The sequence below is a fragment of the Myxocyprinus asiaticus genome, chromosome 8 (genome assembly GCF_019703515.2).
Source record: "Myxocyprinus asiaticus isolate MX2 ecotype Aquarium Trade chromosome 8, UBuf_Myxa_2, whole genome shotgun sequence".
Classification (NCBI taxonomy): domain Eukaryota; kingdom Metazoa; phylum Chordata; class Actinopteri; order Cypriniformes; family Catostomidae; genus Myxocyprinus; species Myxocyprinus asiaticus.
The window spans coordinates 47,778,954-47,796,964 of NC_059351.1; the positions used below are offsets into that span (position 1 = coordinate 47,778,954).

The following is an 18,011-nucleotide window of genomic DNA, read 5'->3' on the forward strand; positions in this document are numbered from 1 at the left end:
TTTTTCTTAACCCTTGAAGGACCTTCCGGGTCAGTTTGACCCATTTTAGATTTTAACACCGATTTACATCAACTGAACTTTAACTTTTCGGCCTGAAACTTCATGACATTCTACGGCGGTGATCTGAACCTGATGATGTAAAAATTACTTATTTTATGTTTTTTAAAAGGAAGTTATAAAAAAAAAGTCCCTTCGTAGTCCCACAAATATCTATGAATCAGAAAATCACAGAGACTTTGGGGTAGACTGTTTTATGTGGGCCATTGAGCAACCATTCAGGATACCCTAGCAACCGCATATAAATGTACTAAAACCCGCTCAGAAAACCATATAGCAATGCCCTGGCAATTAACCAGAACACCCTAACATTGTGGCAGCAGGTTTTGATCGGGCAAGCATCACTTATAAAAATATATATTTTTAAGTCTTTTTGCAATCTGTTTTAATTTGTAGCATCTATATCTCTTCGCTTGCGTTATACAACAAAAATTATTGGGGGTGGTTGGAAATGAGATGGCTGGTGGAGTGCAAGATGCTGCCCCAGGCAGCTGCCCATGTCGCCCATGCCTAAATCCGCCCCTCATTTTGGGGGCCAAATATGCTGCTGTGATGACAATACACACTGTGCCATAGCTTCTCTCACAGTATCTCCAGTTTCCTCAGTACCTTTCAAACCGGAAAGTCAGATTCATTTGAAATATCACCGGAGCAATGTGCAATTTCACCTGTGGCAAGACGCAGAATTCATGAGCAAATCAGGCCGCAATCCGCCTTAAATTCATCTGAGACAAAACCTAATCAGAAAGCGTGGCAGGCTCTCCAGTTCTGAAGAGGTTGAAAATGAGTTTTTCTCCAGTGTCACCATTAATAGAGGCCGTCGACGTATCACCATGAATTTAGAGTGACCGTGTCTTTTCTTAACATATCTCGAAATGTCACCGGCATAGTTCGTACTCACCTGTATTGAAAATACACAGGCAAAATCCCATGCAGCGCATTCTCTTCGATACTGATGATGACAAACTTGGATCCTTTGCTAGTCGATACAAAATCATATATAAAGCACTGTTGTTTTACAGATCAGTATATGAGAATGTCTGAAGTAGTTTGGTTAGGGAATACATGTCAATCAGCCACAATCACTGATTAATTTTACATTTATCCAGAACATTTTCACAAAAAAAAAAAGCAAAGCTGGAAGTGATCTTTGAAACATTAACTGCTTCCGAGATATCTTTTTTCTGGAGGTGTCATCTGCATGATTAAAGGGTTAAACATTCGAGACGCTTTCAAAAACTATTTTAGTTCACCTGCTGGACAAGCTGACTGGCAGTATTATCATGTATACACTGACTGAGGGGTGATTAGAAAGAATCAAGTGTCTTCGCCAGGCAATGAAATGCCCTGACCAATAAAATATGAGCTTTGGATCACGTCAGAATCTGGTGCAGTTACCAAAACCAGCAATTAAAATAATTTTATACTGTATATACACAGATATGTTTGTTTCAGCAAAGGTGGGAATGTCATTGTGAACAGCAAAAATCACATTACACATTACATTACATTACATTTTCATTTCTGATCTTTGTCACTTCCATGTGTGGAAATAAATCCAATACTTATCAGATTCTTTGTAATATGGCCTCAGTGTGAACAGTAAGGTTGGAACTTATGTGATTTTTACGTCAGTCTAACTCTATATTCATTGGAGGACAGTGAAAACAGCTAGTGGTGGAATAACGAGCTGTTGCACATTAATATTTGGAGCTGCATATTGTGCTATTTTTTTTTTTTTAATGTATTAAAAAAAAGATTAAATTCTACCACCCCTGGAGTTGCGAGTTCGAATCCAGGGAGTGCTAAGTGACTCCAGCCAGGTCTCCTAAGCAACCAAATTGGCCCGGTTGCTAGGGAGGGTAGAGTCACATGGGGTAACCTCCTCGTTGTCGCGAAGAGGGGTTCTTGCTCTCAATGGGGCATGTGGTAAGTTGTGCGTGGATCGCGGAGAGTAGCATGAGCCTCCACATGCTGTGAGTCTCTGCGGTGTCAAGCACAGCGAGCCACATGATAAGATGCGCAGATTGACTGACTCAGAAGCGGAGGCAACAGAGACTTCTCCTCTGCCACCTGGGTTGAGGTGAGTAACCACGCCACCACGAGAACCTACTAAGCAGTGGGAATTGGGCATTCCAAATTGAGAGAAAAAGGGATTCAATTAAAACAAATTTAAAATATTAAATTGTTTTAATTTATAAAGTTATTACTAATAACATAAACATTATAATACATGAATTGTAAGAATTATAATTTATATTAATGTAGAACATAAATATGTGGGGCACAGGACTGATTTGAAATGGGGAGGCCGATATAGATCTGTAAGTGTTCACCCTATGAAAATGTTGAAACATATTGACACACTTGCCATATGTCCTGACCAAAGTTATGGGAAAACAAAAAATAAGATGTAACCCTGCACATGTCTTTGTGAGACGTGAAACTCAAGTGATTAGTTAGAACAATAAATCTTTCTCCCACTAGATTTACGTGACAAAAACAGGTGCCCTCCTGTCTGCAGACTTTTTAGCCAGTGATTTCTTATCACCACATGTATAGACCAACCAGGGACTAAAAAATGCTACAAAATGTTTTTCATTTCAGTTCGTCCTGATCAGAACTGGTAAGTGCTAAGGGTGTATGAAATACCAGTTGCATTGTTGCCAGATGTCACAAGAGAAACAAGCAACCTGGTCTGAAAAAACATACAAAATAAGGGACTTGCTTCACCCAAAATAACTGAAAACAAGCCATTACATTTTTTTCCCATGTGGGAAAATTACTGTATATTGTCGTGGGTTAGTCGAAACAAAAATCTGACAAACTATTATCAAAGACTCTGGAGGCTTCAAAAGTAAATGCAGAAAATAGGTTTATTGCAGATCCAATCCTCTCCACAATACACAGAGTTAGTCTCGATGGCAACTGAATTGAAATTACTGGTGCTTCAATTCTTATAAACTCAGCAAAAAAAGAAACGTCCCTTTTTCAGGACACTGTATTTTAAAGATAATTTTGTAAAAATCCAAATAAATTTACAGATCTTTATTGTAAAGGGTTTAAACAATGTTTTCCATGCTTGTTCAATGAACCATAAACAATTAATGAACATGCACCTGTGGAACTTAGGACACTAAATAGACCTTTCTACTGACTCTGAAAAACACCAAAAGAAAGATGCCCAGGGTCCCTGCTCATCTGCGTGAACGTGCCTTAGGCATGCTGCATGGAGGCATGAGAACTGCAGATGTGGCCAGGGCAATAAATTGCAATGTCCGTACTGTAAGACGCCTAAGACAGCACTACAGGGAGACAGGAAGGACAGCTGATCGTCCTCGCAGTGGCAGACCATGTGTAAAAACACCTGCACATGATCGGTACATCCTCATATCACACCTGCCTGAGTTACACCAGGAACGCACAATCCCTCCATCAGTGCCCCGACTGTCCGCAATAGGCTGAGAGAGGCTGGACTGAGGGCTTGTAGGCCTGTTGTAAGGCAGGTCCTTACCAGACATCACCGGCAACAACGTCACCTATGGGCACAAACCCACCTTCACTGGACCAGACAGGCTGGCAAAAAGTGCTCTTCACTGACGAGTCGCGGTTTTGTCTCACCAGGGGTGATGGTCGGACTCGCGTTTTTCATCGAAGGAATGAGCGTTACACTGAGGCCTGTACTCTGGAGCGGGATCGATTTGGAGGTGGAGGGTCCGTCATGGTCTGGGGCGGTGTGTCACAGCATTACCAGACTGAGCTTGTTTTCACTGCAGCAATCTCAACGCTGTGCGTTACAGGGTAGACATCCTCCTCCCTCATGTGGTACCCTTCCTGCAGGCTCATCCTGACATGAACCTCCAGCATGACAGTGCCACCAGCCATACTGCTCATTCTGTGTGTGATTTCGTGCAAGACAGGAATGTGAGTGTTCTGTCATGGCCAGCGAAGAGCCTGGATCTCAATCCCATTGAGCACGCCAGGGACCTGTTGGATCAGAGGGTGAGAGCTAGGGCCATTCCTCCCAGGAACTTGCAAATGCCTTGGTGGAAGTGTGGGGTAACAGCAAGAACTGTCAAATCTGGTGCAGTCTATGAGGAGGAGATGCACTGCAGTACTTAATGCAGCTGGTGGCCACACCAGATACTGACTGTTACTTTTGACCCCCCCCCTTTGTTCAGGGACACATTATTCCATTTCTGTTAGTCACATGTCTGTGAAACTTGTTCAGTTTATGTCTTAGATGTTTAATCTTTTTATGTCCATACAAATATTTACACATGTTAAGTTTGCTGAAAAAAAAGCAGTTGAAAGTGAGAGGACGTTTCTTTTTTTTTTGCTGAGTTTAGTTTAGTTACTCCTCCATCATATGATATGATTATCTGTTACTTTTCAGGTCCTCCCCATTTCATTCATTCATACTTTTTCCTTCTGTGGTTGCTTTTTCTAAATCATATGTTCTGTCTGTGTCATCAGAAAACCATCTGTGTTAGCATAATCTTATACTTGCTTTCCCACCATTGTCGCTTTATCATATAGCACATTCTTAATAAAGGGAGATGTTCTCCCACCATCATTGTTTACCTTTCAAGGACATCTTAAAGTAAAAAGTGGCAGTCAGCAGATGGGTGTGGGGCACTCCCCACCTCTTTCACCGCCACCCTGCCTCACACTTTCTTCTATCATTGTTCATTGTCCTTCACTTGTTATGGGTTACATGAGGTTATGCTGAATACATTTGATTATATGAGGTTATCATGATTATATGAATATATGTTTTAAACCAGCATTCTCTCCCACAAAATGTAATAATTATATATACAGAAATTGTCTAAAAGTTCTAAAGCATGTCACAGAAGGCTTTATCCACAGCGTGCATTAAGGCAAATAAATGTGAGATTCTGCGGTTTAGTTTAGGATCAAAGCACATGCTAAAAAGAGAGAAGCCAAATTTTTTCAGGCAGAAGTGAAATTGTGTAATTCTGAAAATTTGCTGTGATAAACCCTTTGGTCTTACTTTGGTTTCATGAAAAAATTAGCGGAATTAAATGAACTGGTTATTAATTGGTTACCATAATTGAAGAATAACTTTTTCACTCCGGAACAATTAAATGGGATCCCATTTCCAGTTAAGTTCTGTAAAAAAAAAAAAAAAAAAAAAAAAAAAAAAAAAAAGAAATCATCTTGATTTTCATTTCCTAAACTGTTATTAGTCACCGCCTACCTACAACAAATATAAAAACGATTACATAGTAATTACAGTGTAATAACTCAGTAATTACACTGAGTACTGCGTGATAAAACATGAACAACATGTGCTTAATGTTATTTTGTGCAACAGATTGTAATTTTAGCCTGCGTAGTGCGATATATATATATATATATATATATATATATATATATATATATATATATATATATATAATTGTAAAGTATAATTGACAGAAGGCCCACATTTTTCACACTGAATTTCAATGTGAATGCTATTTTTTTTTTACATTACAGTAACGAGAATGTGTTTTTGTCCCCCATACATAAAAAAGTATAATTGTGGTCGTACAGTAATGGTAAATGATTACCATATGCATGTTCCATTTTATTTGCATGGTGCTCAGAGGTACTTCAATGAATATGGTACATCCCCCCCCCCCCCCCCCCCCCCCCAAAAAAAGCATGATAATACCATGGTTCTGTTTCGTACTTAGTGAATTCTTTATATTAACGATGATGCCAATGTTTTAAAAACGTATTATATTCACATTTTGGTGCTGTGATGTATCGTATAGCTAAGGTACAGAATGTTAATTAGTAAGCCTAAATAGGCTACATTAATGAAGAATGCACACTTACAGTGCAGTGTGCGCTCCGGTCTCTCCTCATTGGGCGCAGTGCTAGTTCAGAGGGTGTGGAGGGAGAGAGAGAGACAGCAGAGCGCACCGACTGCGCGCTCCAGTCCACGGGTCACTCTCCTGGAGGAGCGGAGCGCAGACAGAGGCACAGCGCGTATCTCTTATAGATAAACATCAGCTACTGCCTTCTCCAGGACCCGATTTGACGCCTTGGACAGTGTTGGATCTAGCAATCACCACCATTCCCATTCAAACATTGGAGACCTGCGGCGACATTTGGATGTACGGCACCATATAGTAAGCGATGGGAATGTGGATAATAAAGTTAATGCTGATTTGGACCTGCTGGTTCGGAGTACGCGCGGACTTCGATGGCAGGTGAGATGTTGGTGTTTGTATTGATGTGATGCAAAGGCATTTATTTGAGTCAGTAGATTTTAAATGCATGTTGTAAATCATACTAAAATACCCTCTTTTGCGTGTTTTTGTTTTATTTTCTGAAATTAAAGTGTAACAGGTATAGGTGTAAAAACCTAGACGCCGAGTGTAGTGCTGTTGGTGACCAGTTAAATTTAGGATGGGCTTTAAATTCGTGTTGTGTTACTACGTTGTCAATCAGCACAGTGAACTTGTGAACCTGTTTGTCTACAGCTGCTCTTAAAGAAAAATATAGTATACAAACCCAGATATAAAGTATATGCATTTATTGAAATTTTAATCTGAACTTCTCAATATGTTAAGAATCTAGTCTATATAAAATGGTTTCACAGTTGCAGTTTGCAAAAATCTGTGCAAAATCATTTTCTTTCCTTGTTGGACAATGAGCGCACGCGTTCCCGGTGTTTACGTGTCCCGACATGCAATGTGAAATATGTGGTGAGCAGAAACGTGCCAAAGATTCAAATCTGCTTAGCTTCATTGAGATAAAATGGGATCAAATATCCATGCTTGAAATTAAGTATGTGCTTTGGTAGAAGTGCCTCAGTGCACCTTAGGGCCATTAGAGGGGTTTATTCCGCAGTCCTCATACTACTTTCAAGTGCTCAGTCATGTCATGCCAGTTTATTATTTTACATCCCTTTATTTATTATGGTGCAATTAGTAAGCATAGTGAAGCATGTCACTGATTAAGAATGCATTGCTTAAACACACTTAAGGACGAAATGCATATTTGCGTCATGTACTAAGTACGGACCCTTTATTTGCATTGTATTAAATATATGCATCGCTTAAGCGCAAGTTCTCAGCAACTGCGTCATGTCAAATTTTTATTTTGCATCGCTTTATTTATTATGGCACATCAATTATTAAGTATGCATCACTAAATCACATGCTTTACAAAGTATGTAACCAAAGTTGCGTAATATATATAAATTGCCAAATTACTCAAGTACAAAATGCTTAATTTGATTTGTGCATCATGTCAGCTTATTTGTGTGTGTGTGTGTGTGTGTGTGTGTGTGTGTGTATTTATTATGGTGTCATTTCTTAGTATTAATATTAAGTACGCATAGTTGAATAACGTCACTGGTTAAGTATGCATTTAAGCATGATTATTAAATACGGAACGCATCTTTTATTTGCATAATTTATTAAGTATATAACACTAAAATACGTCATTTATTATGCATTGCTTAATTGCGTCATGTATTAAGAATACATCACTTAAACGCAGTGGTGGAAAGAGTACTGATATTTTTTACTTAAGTAAAAGTACTGCTACCGAAGAAATAATTCACTTGAGTACAAGTAGATGTACTGAAAAATATTATGACTCAAGTAAGAGTAAATAAGTAGTTTGCTGAAAAACTACTCAAGTAATAATGTTACAAGTTAATTTATGAAAATTATGTTATATATAGTATATACGCTTCCATTTTTAGAACAAAGACATTACGGTTTGAAATAATTATTTTAAGTGGTATTTATTCAATTTTTTCTTTACCCGTGATGGCAAACATATATTGTGTCACCTGTTCCTTACAAAAAGCACTCAAAAGTGCTAATTTGGTACTCAAGAAAATGTTCTTATTATTAGAACAATTTAAAATGGTTGCGCTAACATGCGGAAATCACAATACAGTGGATTTTTTCCCCATTTGCTGAGGTATTGAGTTCTTACAAATTGCTTTACACTTGCAAGTAAAATTTTGGTTTTAAAAATAGGCAAAAAGAAACACATTTCTCCTGAAATTCTATTTTCTCCTAAAGTCTATTGTTTTAGAGAGATGAAGGCTATTCCATCCATAACTGTTTTGAAAAAAGAATCTCTAACCAGGATAGAGAGGGAAGTGGACTGCCCAGATGCACAACAAAAAGAGAAGTAAATCACAATCTCTAGTTTGAGAAACAGACTCCTCACAGGTCCTAAACTAGGAGCTTCTAAATGCCAAAGACCTGCATTGCTGCAAGAGGATTCTTGGACAAACAGAACATTTTAAGAATACAACATTTATTTAAATAGAAACAGCCATTTGTAACACTCTAAATGTCTCTAAATCGTCTCTAAACTACATAATGTGCATTGTGACTGAAACACATTCCTATTTCAGGTTTATTCTCATTCACGGATGTCCAAGTATTTTGGCTATTAAGTTAACATACTGTACAAAACTAATATAATGCAATATCATAGAGGAGGAATCGTATCATCTATGATATTTCAGCAATTATCCAGATATGGAATTAGATTTTTAAGCAAACTGTTATCAACTCCTACATGCCAACTGAATAAAATAAGGTAAAAATAAATATTTCACACAGTGTTTAGTGAGAGATATGATTCACTCAAGCACTAAAAGTGGTTGTTCTGTATATTTATTATTGTATTACAGTTGTAATAATAAAGTCTTTATTAACATTATGGTTATTTAACATACTGAGATATTATTATTAATTAAATTGTAGCATTTGTTACATTATGTTTTGTGATTTCTCATACCTTCTTTATATAACACCCATCCCTTGCGCTCATTTGGCCTCAAGCGGGTGAGGCTTTTCAGACAGATAAACAGCAGCATAGGGCAGAGAAGTACAGTACAGCACCATGCGCGAGAGTGTTACCCGCTAGGACATTTTATTTGGAACAAGAGAGGCGAACGGTTATGGAATTTAACACGGGGGTACAATACCGAACTGATGCGGATTGATAGAAGGGAGAGCCCGTCTGTGTGCGCAATGATGTGAGGAACCGGACGGGAAAAAAATAATGTTCAGTGAAAAGTGAAAAGTCAAAAGAAGATCGCAATGTATGTAATTGTAACTATATCAGATATTATTAATAAAACACGGGAACTCATTGCATGGGCATTTTTTTGCATCCATATTTTGAATTTCTGGGATATTTTTGTTAATTTCTGTGGCATTTTTGCCCCAAGTCCCCATACATTTCTGACACTATTGGCATTGTATCTTTCTAAGGTAAAGTTTGTTTTAGATATATAGTAGCAAGTAAACAAGATATCCCCACATATATGTCAAACTACATTGTGTTAATGTTTGATGCAGTTAAAACATTGCTTACCATAAAAACAAGTGAAGTTTGATTAAACGTGTTCAGACGGTTCCTCGTACCTGAATGAACGGCTCCTTTCCAGAATAAAATAAAATATTGAGAAAATCAAGTATTACAGTTCTTGTATAGTGACAGGGCAGAAAGTCTTGAAGAAGTTAGAGAAGAGAGGACACCGGCAACAGTTTATGCAAGCTGCTGTGCTTGTGATGCTGTGCCCTGCGGGCTTCCATAGTGCCGCGCACAGCGTGTTTTAGTTTATAAATAGATTTAGTGTGTATAACTTTCTTCATCCCAAAAAATCAGAAATATTATGTTATTTTTTATACTTTGTAATTGTGGTTAAAAATAACTGTAGCGAAGTTTAATACTTAATTTTTAATCAACTCAAGTAAAATTAAAAGTACTATAATTTATTTATACTTAAAAAAGTAGAAAAATTTACTCAAGTACTTTAATGAGAGTAGCTGTAATACGTTACTTTCCACCTCTGCTTAAACGCAAGTTCTCAGTTTATTGTTTTGCGTTGCTTTTTTATGATGCGTCATTTATTAAGCATCTTTAAATCACATGCTTTATAAAGTATGTTCTGTAACACCTTATTCAATAATTAAAGTATGCATTGCTTACTCAAGTACGAAACACTAAATTGCATCATGTATTAAGTATGCATCGCTTAATAGCACCATGTATTTAGTATGCATTGCTTAATTACATCAATTATTAAGTATGTAGCACTTAAATATGTAATTTTAAGTATGCATCACCATGTAATTTATAAACCAAGTAGCACTTAATAACGTCATTTGTATGCATCGATCATTTAAGAACGGAGCACATAAAAAATGAAATGATTCAGTTCTTTTTTTCTCTAATTAGCGACACCAAATAGAATTACAAAAATACCTTTTTCCCCTTTTACGAAATCTTCCATCAGTCTAATAGTCCTGCTCCAAGTTCATTCCATTGGTTGAGCTAATGTTGCCATGTTGGGCTGGTCAAGATGCCCAAACAAACAGAGCAATATTTTGATTGAGCCACAAATTTACACTTTTCGATGGAATCAACCAAGAATTGGCTTACTTACAGTTGTCTCTGCATATTAAGCTGGAAATGGATAAGCATTTTAACATTGAAAATCTTGTTTTTAGTATGCATCGATTAATTGCATCATGTATTTAGTAGTATGCAATGCTTAATTACGTTACATTTATAAAGTATGTGACGTTTAATTACGTTATTTGTCAAGTATGCATTGAAGTTCACTGTTTCACCAAGTTTCAACAATACGTTCTGCTGAGACACTGGCTACCCAAATGTGAATCTCTGTTTGAATACAACTCCTGTGGTGGTCTTCATGGCATCTTTTATCTTCTACACTGTTGGGAAGCATTTTGTCCTTTGGCAAGATGAGAAAAAACTGTTCTTCCAAATGGACTGGAAATGTATTCACTGACATAAGTATTTTATGTGTTAAAACTCAGCATGGCTATGTTGTTTCTTCATGTTTGCTTTATTTATCATTGCCAGTTGCCTAGAGGGAGAGCAACACTATGTGGTTTCACTAACGCATCCATAAGCAGTTAGGGGCACATTAATAACAGGCTTTTGGTAAAACATTTCCAGCACCATTTCAGAGACGTAATGAATAACCAATGCAAATGTGTTTGACATCTGTATTTGTCTAAATTTCCTAACCATGGCTAGTTAAGGTAATGCAATTCATGGCTCTTTAAACATTCCAACTTCTCTGTGTCCTCCCATATATCATAAGTTTAATGTTTGTGTTAGTCCAAGACTCAATATTGATGCTGTTCCATTGGGCATGGCTTGCGCTGGCATTTCTGGAGCTGCCCACTGTAATGAACGTGTACGTTAACCTGCTGGCGTATGTTATTCATTTCAGTCGTGATGGAGGGAACATGTCACCAGGGCCATTATTTGCCAATTCGCCCTGCTTATAAACCTGCTTCACTGCCCCCATCTAAATTCATACAGAGAATATAGCGCAAGAGCGCACTGCGAGAGGTCCATTCATTATCTTCAGGCCCTTAGCAGGGGCCGTTAAGCTGCTGTCTAATGGCTTGTGCCATACCTGAGGGATGACTCCCTGTTAAAATGCAAACTTGTCATTTGGTGACATGATAACAAGTGTAATCAATTATAGAGAGAGTCATTACAGTGTCCATCTTTTTAAACTCTTCCAACCTTGGGATATAGAAGTGAGATTATATCACAAGATGGTCTAATATATTCTGTCAAAGGTGCTTTACCTCCGATGTTAGTATTAAGGTGCAATACTACATCATGCCATGAAAGAAAAGCAACTAGGTAGCAGAGGAATATGAAGGGTTGTAATTATACTCCCCTTTACACGAGCTCCGTTGGATGTCATAATTCATATACATTTGCAAATTCACTATACAACCACTTGAATAGCGGCAGACCACTGTAGACAAATAGAAGCATGAATTGCATGAATCTTTCATGATTTCTTTTCTTGTCTCAAATGTACTAGGGCACAAAAATAAATAGCATCTACTTCTAATTTTGTGACCCGGCTGCCTCATTTGAGCAGCAGGAATTGCATTAGGGAGGTATTTGTCATTTGTGTAATACACTAATCCCAGACTGAGTTGGAAATTGAAACTGGGTAATAGCTGGATTTTTAACAAGGTGAGGAAAGACAATCTTTCAGGTGGACAAGGGATTTGTTGTGACAGTCTTGTTACCTCCACTAAGCAGTTTCTCACCGGGTGATGCTCTCTCTCTCAGTTTGGTGTCTTCTTGGATCATGCCCAGAGTTCACTGACTGGCACGCGATTGCTTGCCTCAGCTCTTGTCTCTCCAGTGGGACAAATGCTGACTTCCTCTGCTAATCACACTTTTACAATGTTCCTGTGATGAGAGTCTGTCTTTCCATCTACAGTATGTCTCCTTCGTTGCTTTCTTTCTTTGTTTCTTTCTTTGACCAAACTGACCAAAACTAAAGCTGACCAAAAAGAGAGACATCTTTTAAGTATTTAGGAATATTTTGATATTTAAAACATTATTTTTCATGTTCTTTCTTTCTTTCTTTCTTTCTTTCTTTCTTTCTTGACAGACTCACTTATGATTTATTTCATAATTATGATTATTATCATTCTGTCATACTACTGTCTTATTAGTTGTGCTTCCTAAATCAAGCATCACTATTACATTTTCTCATACTTAGGGTTAGAACAGTTTATATTGATAATATGGATATATAATAAGATTTATGTAACAAGTTATATAGTAGAGGAAATTTATGGAAAATTGCATGAAATTGCCATGTTATGACATAATTATTTGTTTAGCTGGATAGATTTTCCAAAATAATTTCCTTAAAGATGCACTCTTTTTGTTTTTGTTGTGCTGACACCTAGTGGCATAGATGCAGCATCATGCAAGGACAAACGTTTTCAATTACCGCTGCCATTAGGGTTGCCCAATGTCCCAGCAGTGACGTCATGTATTTTGGCATATTGACCATATTTTAGTGGATGCGCATTGTTCCATATTGAACGCACTGTGCCCTGTATTGAAGTGGTAAAATGCTCAAGAGTGACCCCTACACCCACACCAAAAGTATGGAGAAAAGCCAGAGGTGGAAACCTGTCCTGTACTGAAGCTTTCAAATAACCATCAGATCGCGGTTATTTGATCTAACCGTGGTTATTTGAGACAACTGTGATTATTGAGCACTGAAATTCCAATCACATTTTAATGCCCAAATAAGGGAATTTTAAGCAAATATACTGTATAAATGCCATGAACATGAATAGTTTGTCTTTCATTCAGTTGAACTCTGAGTCAGAGCACCATTGAGCCGCCCAAATTTGCCAACCCTAATTGCATTGTACAAATGCGCTGTTTGCAGTCAGCCATAACTGATATATTACTGTAAGGTAAAGCGTAAAAATGGGAGATTATTGATAAAAAGCTATTAATATTCATATATTAATTGGCTGTGAATGCATGGCACCCACCACACCCATTGATTCACTGCTGTAAATGTGATTCAATGTGTCTCAGGTGATATACAGAGGAGTGACAGTCAGGAGCTAAACACAACCATGTTAGCATGCATGCTGTGTCTCTTGAGTTGTTGTGAAGTTGCCTCTCCCTCGTAGCTCTGCCAAGCAGCACAGTGCAGCCACTAACATTTTCCCTCAGCTTGTCATTCTCACTTACTGCTTAGCATCATGGTTTCTTACCGGAGTGACTGGCAGTGGTTGTGACTACATTAGCATTTTCACTGCCTAGCTATCAAATCTAACTGGAGGGGATGTTGCAGTGTGTGGCTAAAATTTGTAATTCTTTCACGCTTACATGTAGAACACATCCATACACACGCTCTGTCCCAAAACCTAGTTAACTGCCTAGCTGTCTATTTCCTACATAGGCAACTTTCTTCTAAGGCAGCATTCTAGTTGATATGGAACCTCATAGATGAACGATTTGGAATACTCTACATAGGCAGCAACTCTATGTATCCCGTGAAGTGCACAGGAGACTCAACTCCTGATTTTAATAGAGTTTTTAGAGTTAGCATGTTGCTAAGCTAACAACACAATACTCAACTAAGCATGTAAATACATGACATATACACACATACTTGGTAAAACAGTTCATTTTAATCAATTTAACTTTTTAATTGACACTTTTTTAGATTTTAATGAATAATAAGTGCATTTCTAATCCGCATTTTTCTCTAGCTTTGTCTGTCATATTTAACTTTTTTTTTTTTCACTGAGTTGCTTCCCTAGAATTTGGCCAAAAGAAGGTTTCTTTGAAAACAGCATAATTATGGCACTTACCTTTGGAAATCTCTGCACTGGGAGCACACCAATGATGCCTTAAAATTCTGCCTACGTAGGCAGCTCTCTAAGTTTTGGAACAGAGCCACAAGATTTCCTCCTCAGCCACACATAAAACTGTATCTTTCTTTCTTTTGTTCTCATGATCTACCTTTCACTTACTATTTCTTTCTTATTTTCCCCTTTCTGTGGTAACAGAGCCAGGCGAGTTAAGAAGTTTAATTTTAGCTTTGCTTTGGCAAAATGTGCTGTTTACCCTGTATCTTTTACCCATGATTCATTTATCTTACGTCATGTGACCTAAGTTCATTCCCTTTTGCTCATTTTCTCAGACCTTAAATGGTTTTATCCTTTTACTTCTTCACAAAAAAACTTTTGGAGTGCTGCTTGTGAAGAAAGAAATCAGTAATCCCGGTTAATGCTGCCAAGAAATTCTCCCATTTAAAAGTGATTCAACTGCTCTTCTAGCTGTACCTTTCCCATTTTGTGGAAGATCGGTTTTAAACAGCTTTGGCATGATGCTTTCCAAAAATCTGTCCTGTTTGCCCTCATTGTTGGGTCATGTAACATATCTCGATGTAAAATTCACATTATTTTCAATAGCTTCCTGCTAACCTAAGGCTAGACACAGTTTGTGTTATCTCTTCTCTGTGCATCCGGTAACAACATACAAGAACATCTGCCCCTGGTATGGCACAGCAGGGTGATAACTCAAGGTGGTCTTACCTGTAGTCACTGAGTACAGCGGAAGCTGTGTGATTGTAGATAAAACACCACTAGATAACTGATGCTAGGATAACCCAACAAGAGTAAAAACAGGAACAATAGTAGATTCCTCATGACTAGCACATATGCGAGAATCTTTAGGTTTTTAGTAGTATGAATGGATACAGTACATCTATTTGCACCCCACTAGTCTGGTAAAGCCAGGAAAAGCTACAACAAAATGCAAATGGGATGTCAAAGATGTGGCCTGGTGGGTAGTGCACATACTTTGATATTTTTTGCAGGAGTCTGAATCCAGCTTGTGACATTTTCAGTCCATAATATAATATTTTCTAATACTGTATTTTAATAAACAAGATTCATGCAAGTAGAACTATGCGGATGGATGGATGGATGACACGTCAGATCCACATCAGACCCCATTAGACATTATCAGGCCACCTGGAGACTGCATCCAACCCCCTTGAGACCACATCAGATCCCCTAATGTCCATATCAAACCCCAATACACCTCATCAGACCTCCTTGAGATATGATAAAAGCCATTAGACCTCATCAGACTCCCTAGAAACCACATAAGACCTAATCAGACCCAATCAAATTCCGTAGAGACCACATCAGACCCCATTAGACTCCATAAAATCCCAAAGAGACCAAGTCAGATCCCGTAAAGACTAGATCAGACCCCAATAAACCTCACCAGACTGCCTAGAGACCACTTCAGATCTCTTTAAGACAATATCAGACCCCAATAGACCTCATCAGACCACCTAGAGATTGCATAAGACCCAATTAGACCTCACCAGACTCCCTAGAAACCACATAGGACCTGACTAGACCTAATCAGACCCCATCAAACCCTCTAGAGACCACATCAGACCCCATTTGACCTCATCAGACTTCCTAGAGACAACATTAGACCTAATCAGACCCATCAAACCCCAAAGAGACCACATTAGATCTCATTAAGACCATATCAGACCCCAGTAGTCCCCCCCATCAAACCCCCTAGAGACCACATCAGACATCATAGACTCCATTAAACCCCAAAGAGAACACATCAAATCTCATAATGACCACAACGGACCCCAATAGACCTCATCATACCACCTAGAGACCACATCAGTTCACCTAAACATCATATCAGACCCCAGTAGACCTTGACAGATCACCAAGAGGTTGAATCAGACCCCATTTGACCTTATCAGACTCCCTAGAAACCACACACAGGGTTGGGGAGTCCTTTCAGATGGAAAACATTTATACATATAAATGATGCGATCCAAAGTGCATTTGAACAGCGGTGAAACACTTTCTTCTGATATGTTACATTCATACGAGCAGACAGAGAAGTAAGTTTGAAGCAGAAGAAATAGAAATAAACCTTAGCTTTACGCTAAGCTAAAGTGCTATTTCTAGCCATTTTACATGCACATGTTACAAGACAAGATCATATTTTTTTATCAAGAAATTTCACGTTGGATCATAATTTTTTTTTTTTTTTTTTTTTTTAAATAAGACCTTTGATATTAGGGCAAAAATCATATCCTTGATAATAATTTTTATATTGTTTTCCTGTAAAAATATCTAAAAATCCTTATAACAAGATCAATTTGATTTATCTTGTTTTAGAAACAACACTGCATAAGATATTTAGGTTTTTCAGAGAATGTATTTTTAACGTGTATTTTGTCTTACTGTACTGGCAGAGTTTTTATAGTCAAACAAGTGAAAAAATCTACCAGTGCTGAAGAAGTAATCCAAAGTATTTAGAATACGTTACTGACCTTGAGTAATCTAACGGAATATGTTACAAATTACATTTTACAGCATGTATTCTGTAATCTGTAGTGGAATACATTTCAAAAGTAACCCTCCCAACACTGACCACACAAGACCCAATTAGACCACATCAGACCACAGATCCCCTAAAGACCACATCAAACCGCCTAGAGACTGCATCAGACCCCATTAGACCTCATCAGATCCCATCAAACCCCCTAGAGACCACATGGTTGGATATTTAATTCAGTGATTAATCAGTAATCAATCTTTTAATTTGATGTAAGTTCTGCATCTTGTGGAAAATGTTTGTAACAGTAACATTATGAGCAGGCCAACTGTCACTATTGGTAAGTAATTCTTTGCCAAATTATGTACAATGTTATTCCCACTTAACTGTCTGCAATGCAGTGATTGGCCAAAAACTGATCAAACTGTCTCCTGACAGGTGGCCCAGACAGATGGCCTCATCCAATGGGCTGTGCCGATATGGTGGCCACATTGACTGCTGTTGGGGTTGGACGCGTGTCTCCTGGGCCCAGTGCCAGCGTGAGTAACTGATGCTGGATGGGGTGAACAGGGCTCTTTTGGGCCAGCTTAGGGGGCTTCAACACTACCTAGATGCTGTATCTTTCTAGAGCCAACACTTAACAACATCGCAGCAAGTCACTTGTTCATTGGAGTAAATACCTCATTTGTAGTCTACATAAGTAGCCTAACAAAATTGTATAGGAAGGAATAGTTCACCCAAAAATTAATTGTCTTTACCAACCAAACCAAATATGACTTTATTTCTTCTATGGAACACAAGAGAAAAAAATTAAATCAAATTCATACTGCTCTTATTTTTTCCATACAACGAAAGTGAATGAAGACTAAGGCTTGAAGCCCTTCCCTAACATTCTGCCTAACATCTACTTTTGTGTTCCACAAAAACAGAAAAAAGAAATTAACAAGGTTTTGGAAAATCACAAGGATGTGTAAATGGTTACAGAATGTTCATTTGTGTGTTAACTATACCTTTAATTTGGACAGTACTCAATCCAAAGTGTGGCATAACGTTATACACACTGAAATTTTAGCATGGTTAGCATTGTAAGCATGGTTTGTTTACATCACATAATGAATTGGTGACTTGTAATGAATGCTCTTATAGAAGTGGTAACAAGCAGCAAGATCTGATCATTGGCTGAAATTAAGCAAGACTTTGTCCTGGGAAATATTGCTTCTGCATTTCATGCAAAC

The 18,011-nt window shown here is 37.9% G+C and overlaps 1 protein-coding gene across 6 annotated transcripts in view; it reads left to right on the forward strand.

Moving 5' to 3' along the window:
- The first annotated feature begins 5,998 nt into the window (after positions 1–5,998).
- The window catches only part of LOC127444684 (nephronectin-like), a 72,506-nt gene continuing 60,493 nt past the window's right edge, over positions 5,999–18,011 (forward strand). For 4 of the 6 annotated variants that reach the window (XM_051704205.1, XM_051704208.1, XM_051704210.1 and 1 more), the window contains exons 1-2: positions 5,999–6,284; positions 17,215–17,315. In XM_051704205.1, coding sequence (XP_051560165.1) covers positions 6,211–6,284; positions 17,215–17,315 — 175 coding nt within the window. In that variant the 5' untranslated portion in view covers positions 5,999–6,210. The remainder of the gene's footprint in view (positions 6,285–17,214; positions 17,316–18,011) is intronic. The other 2 variants (XM_051704209.1, XM_051704211.1) reach the window with 1 other exon arrangement.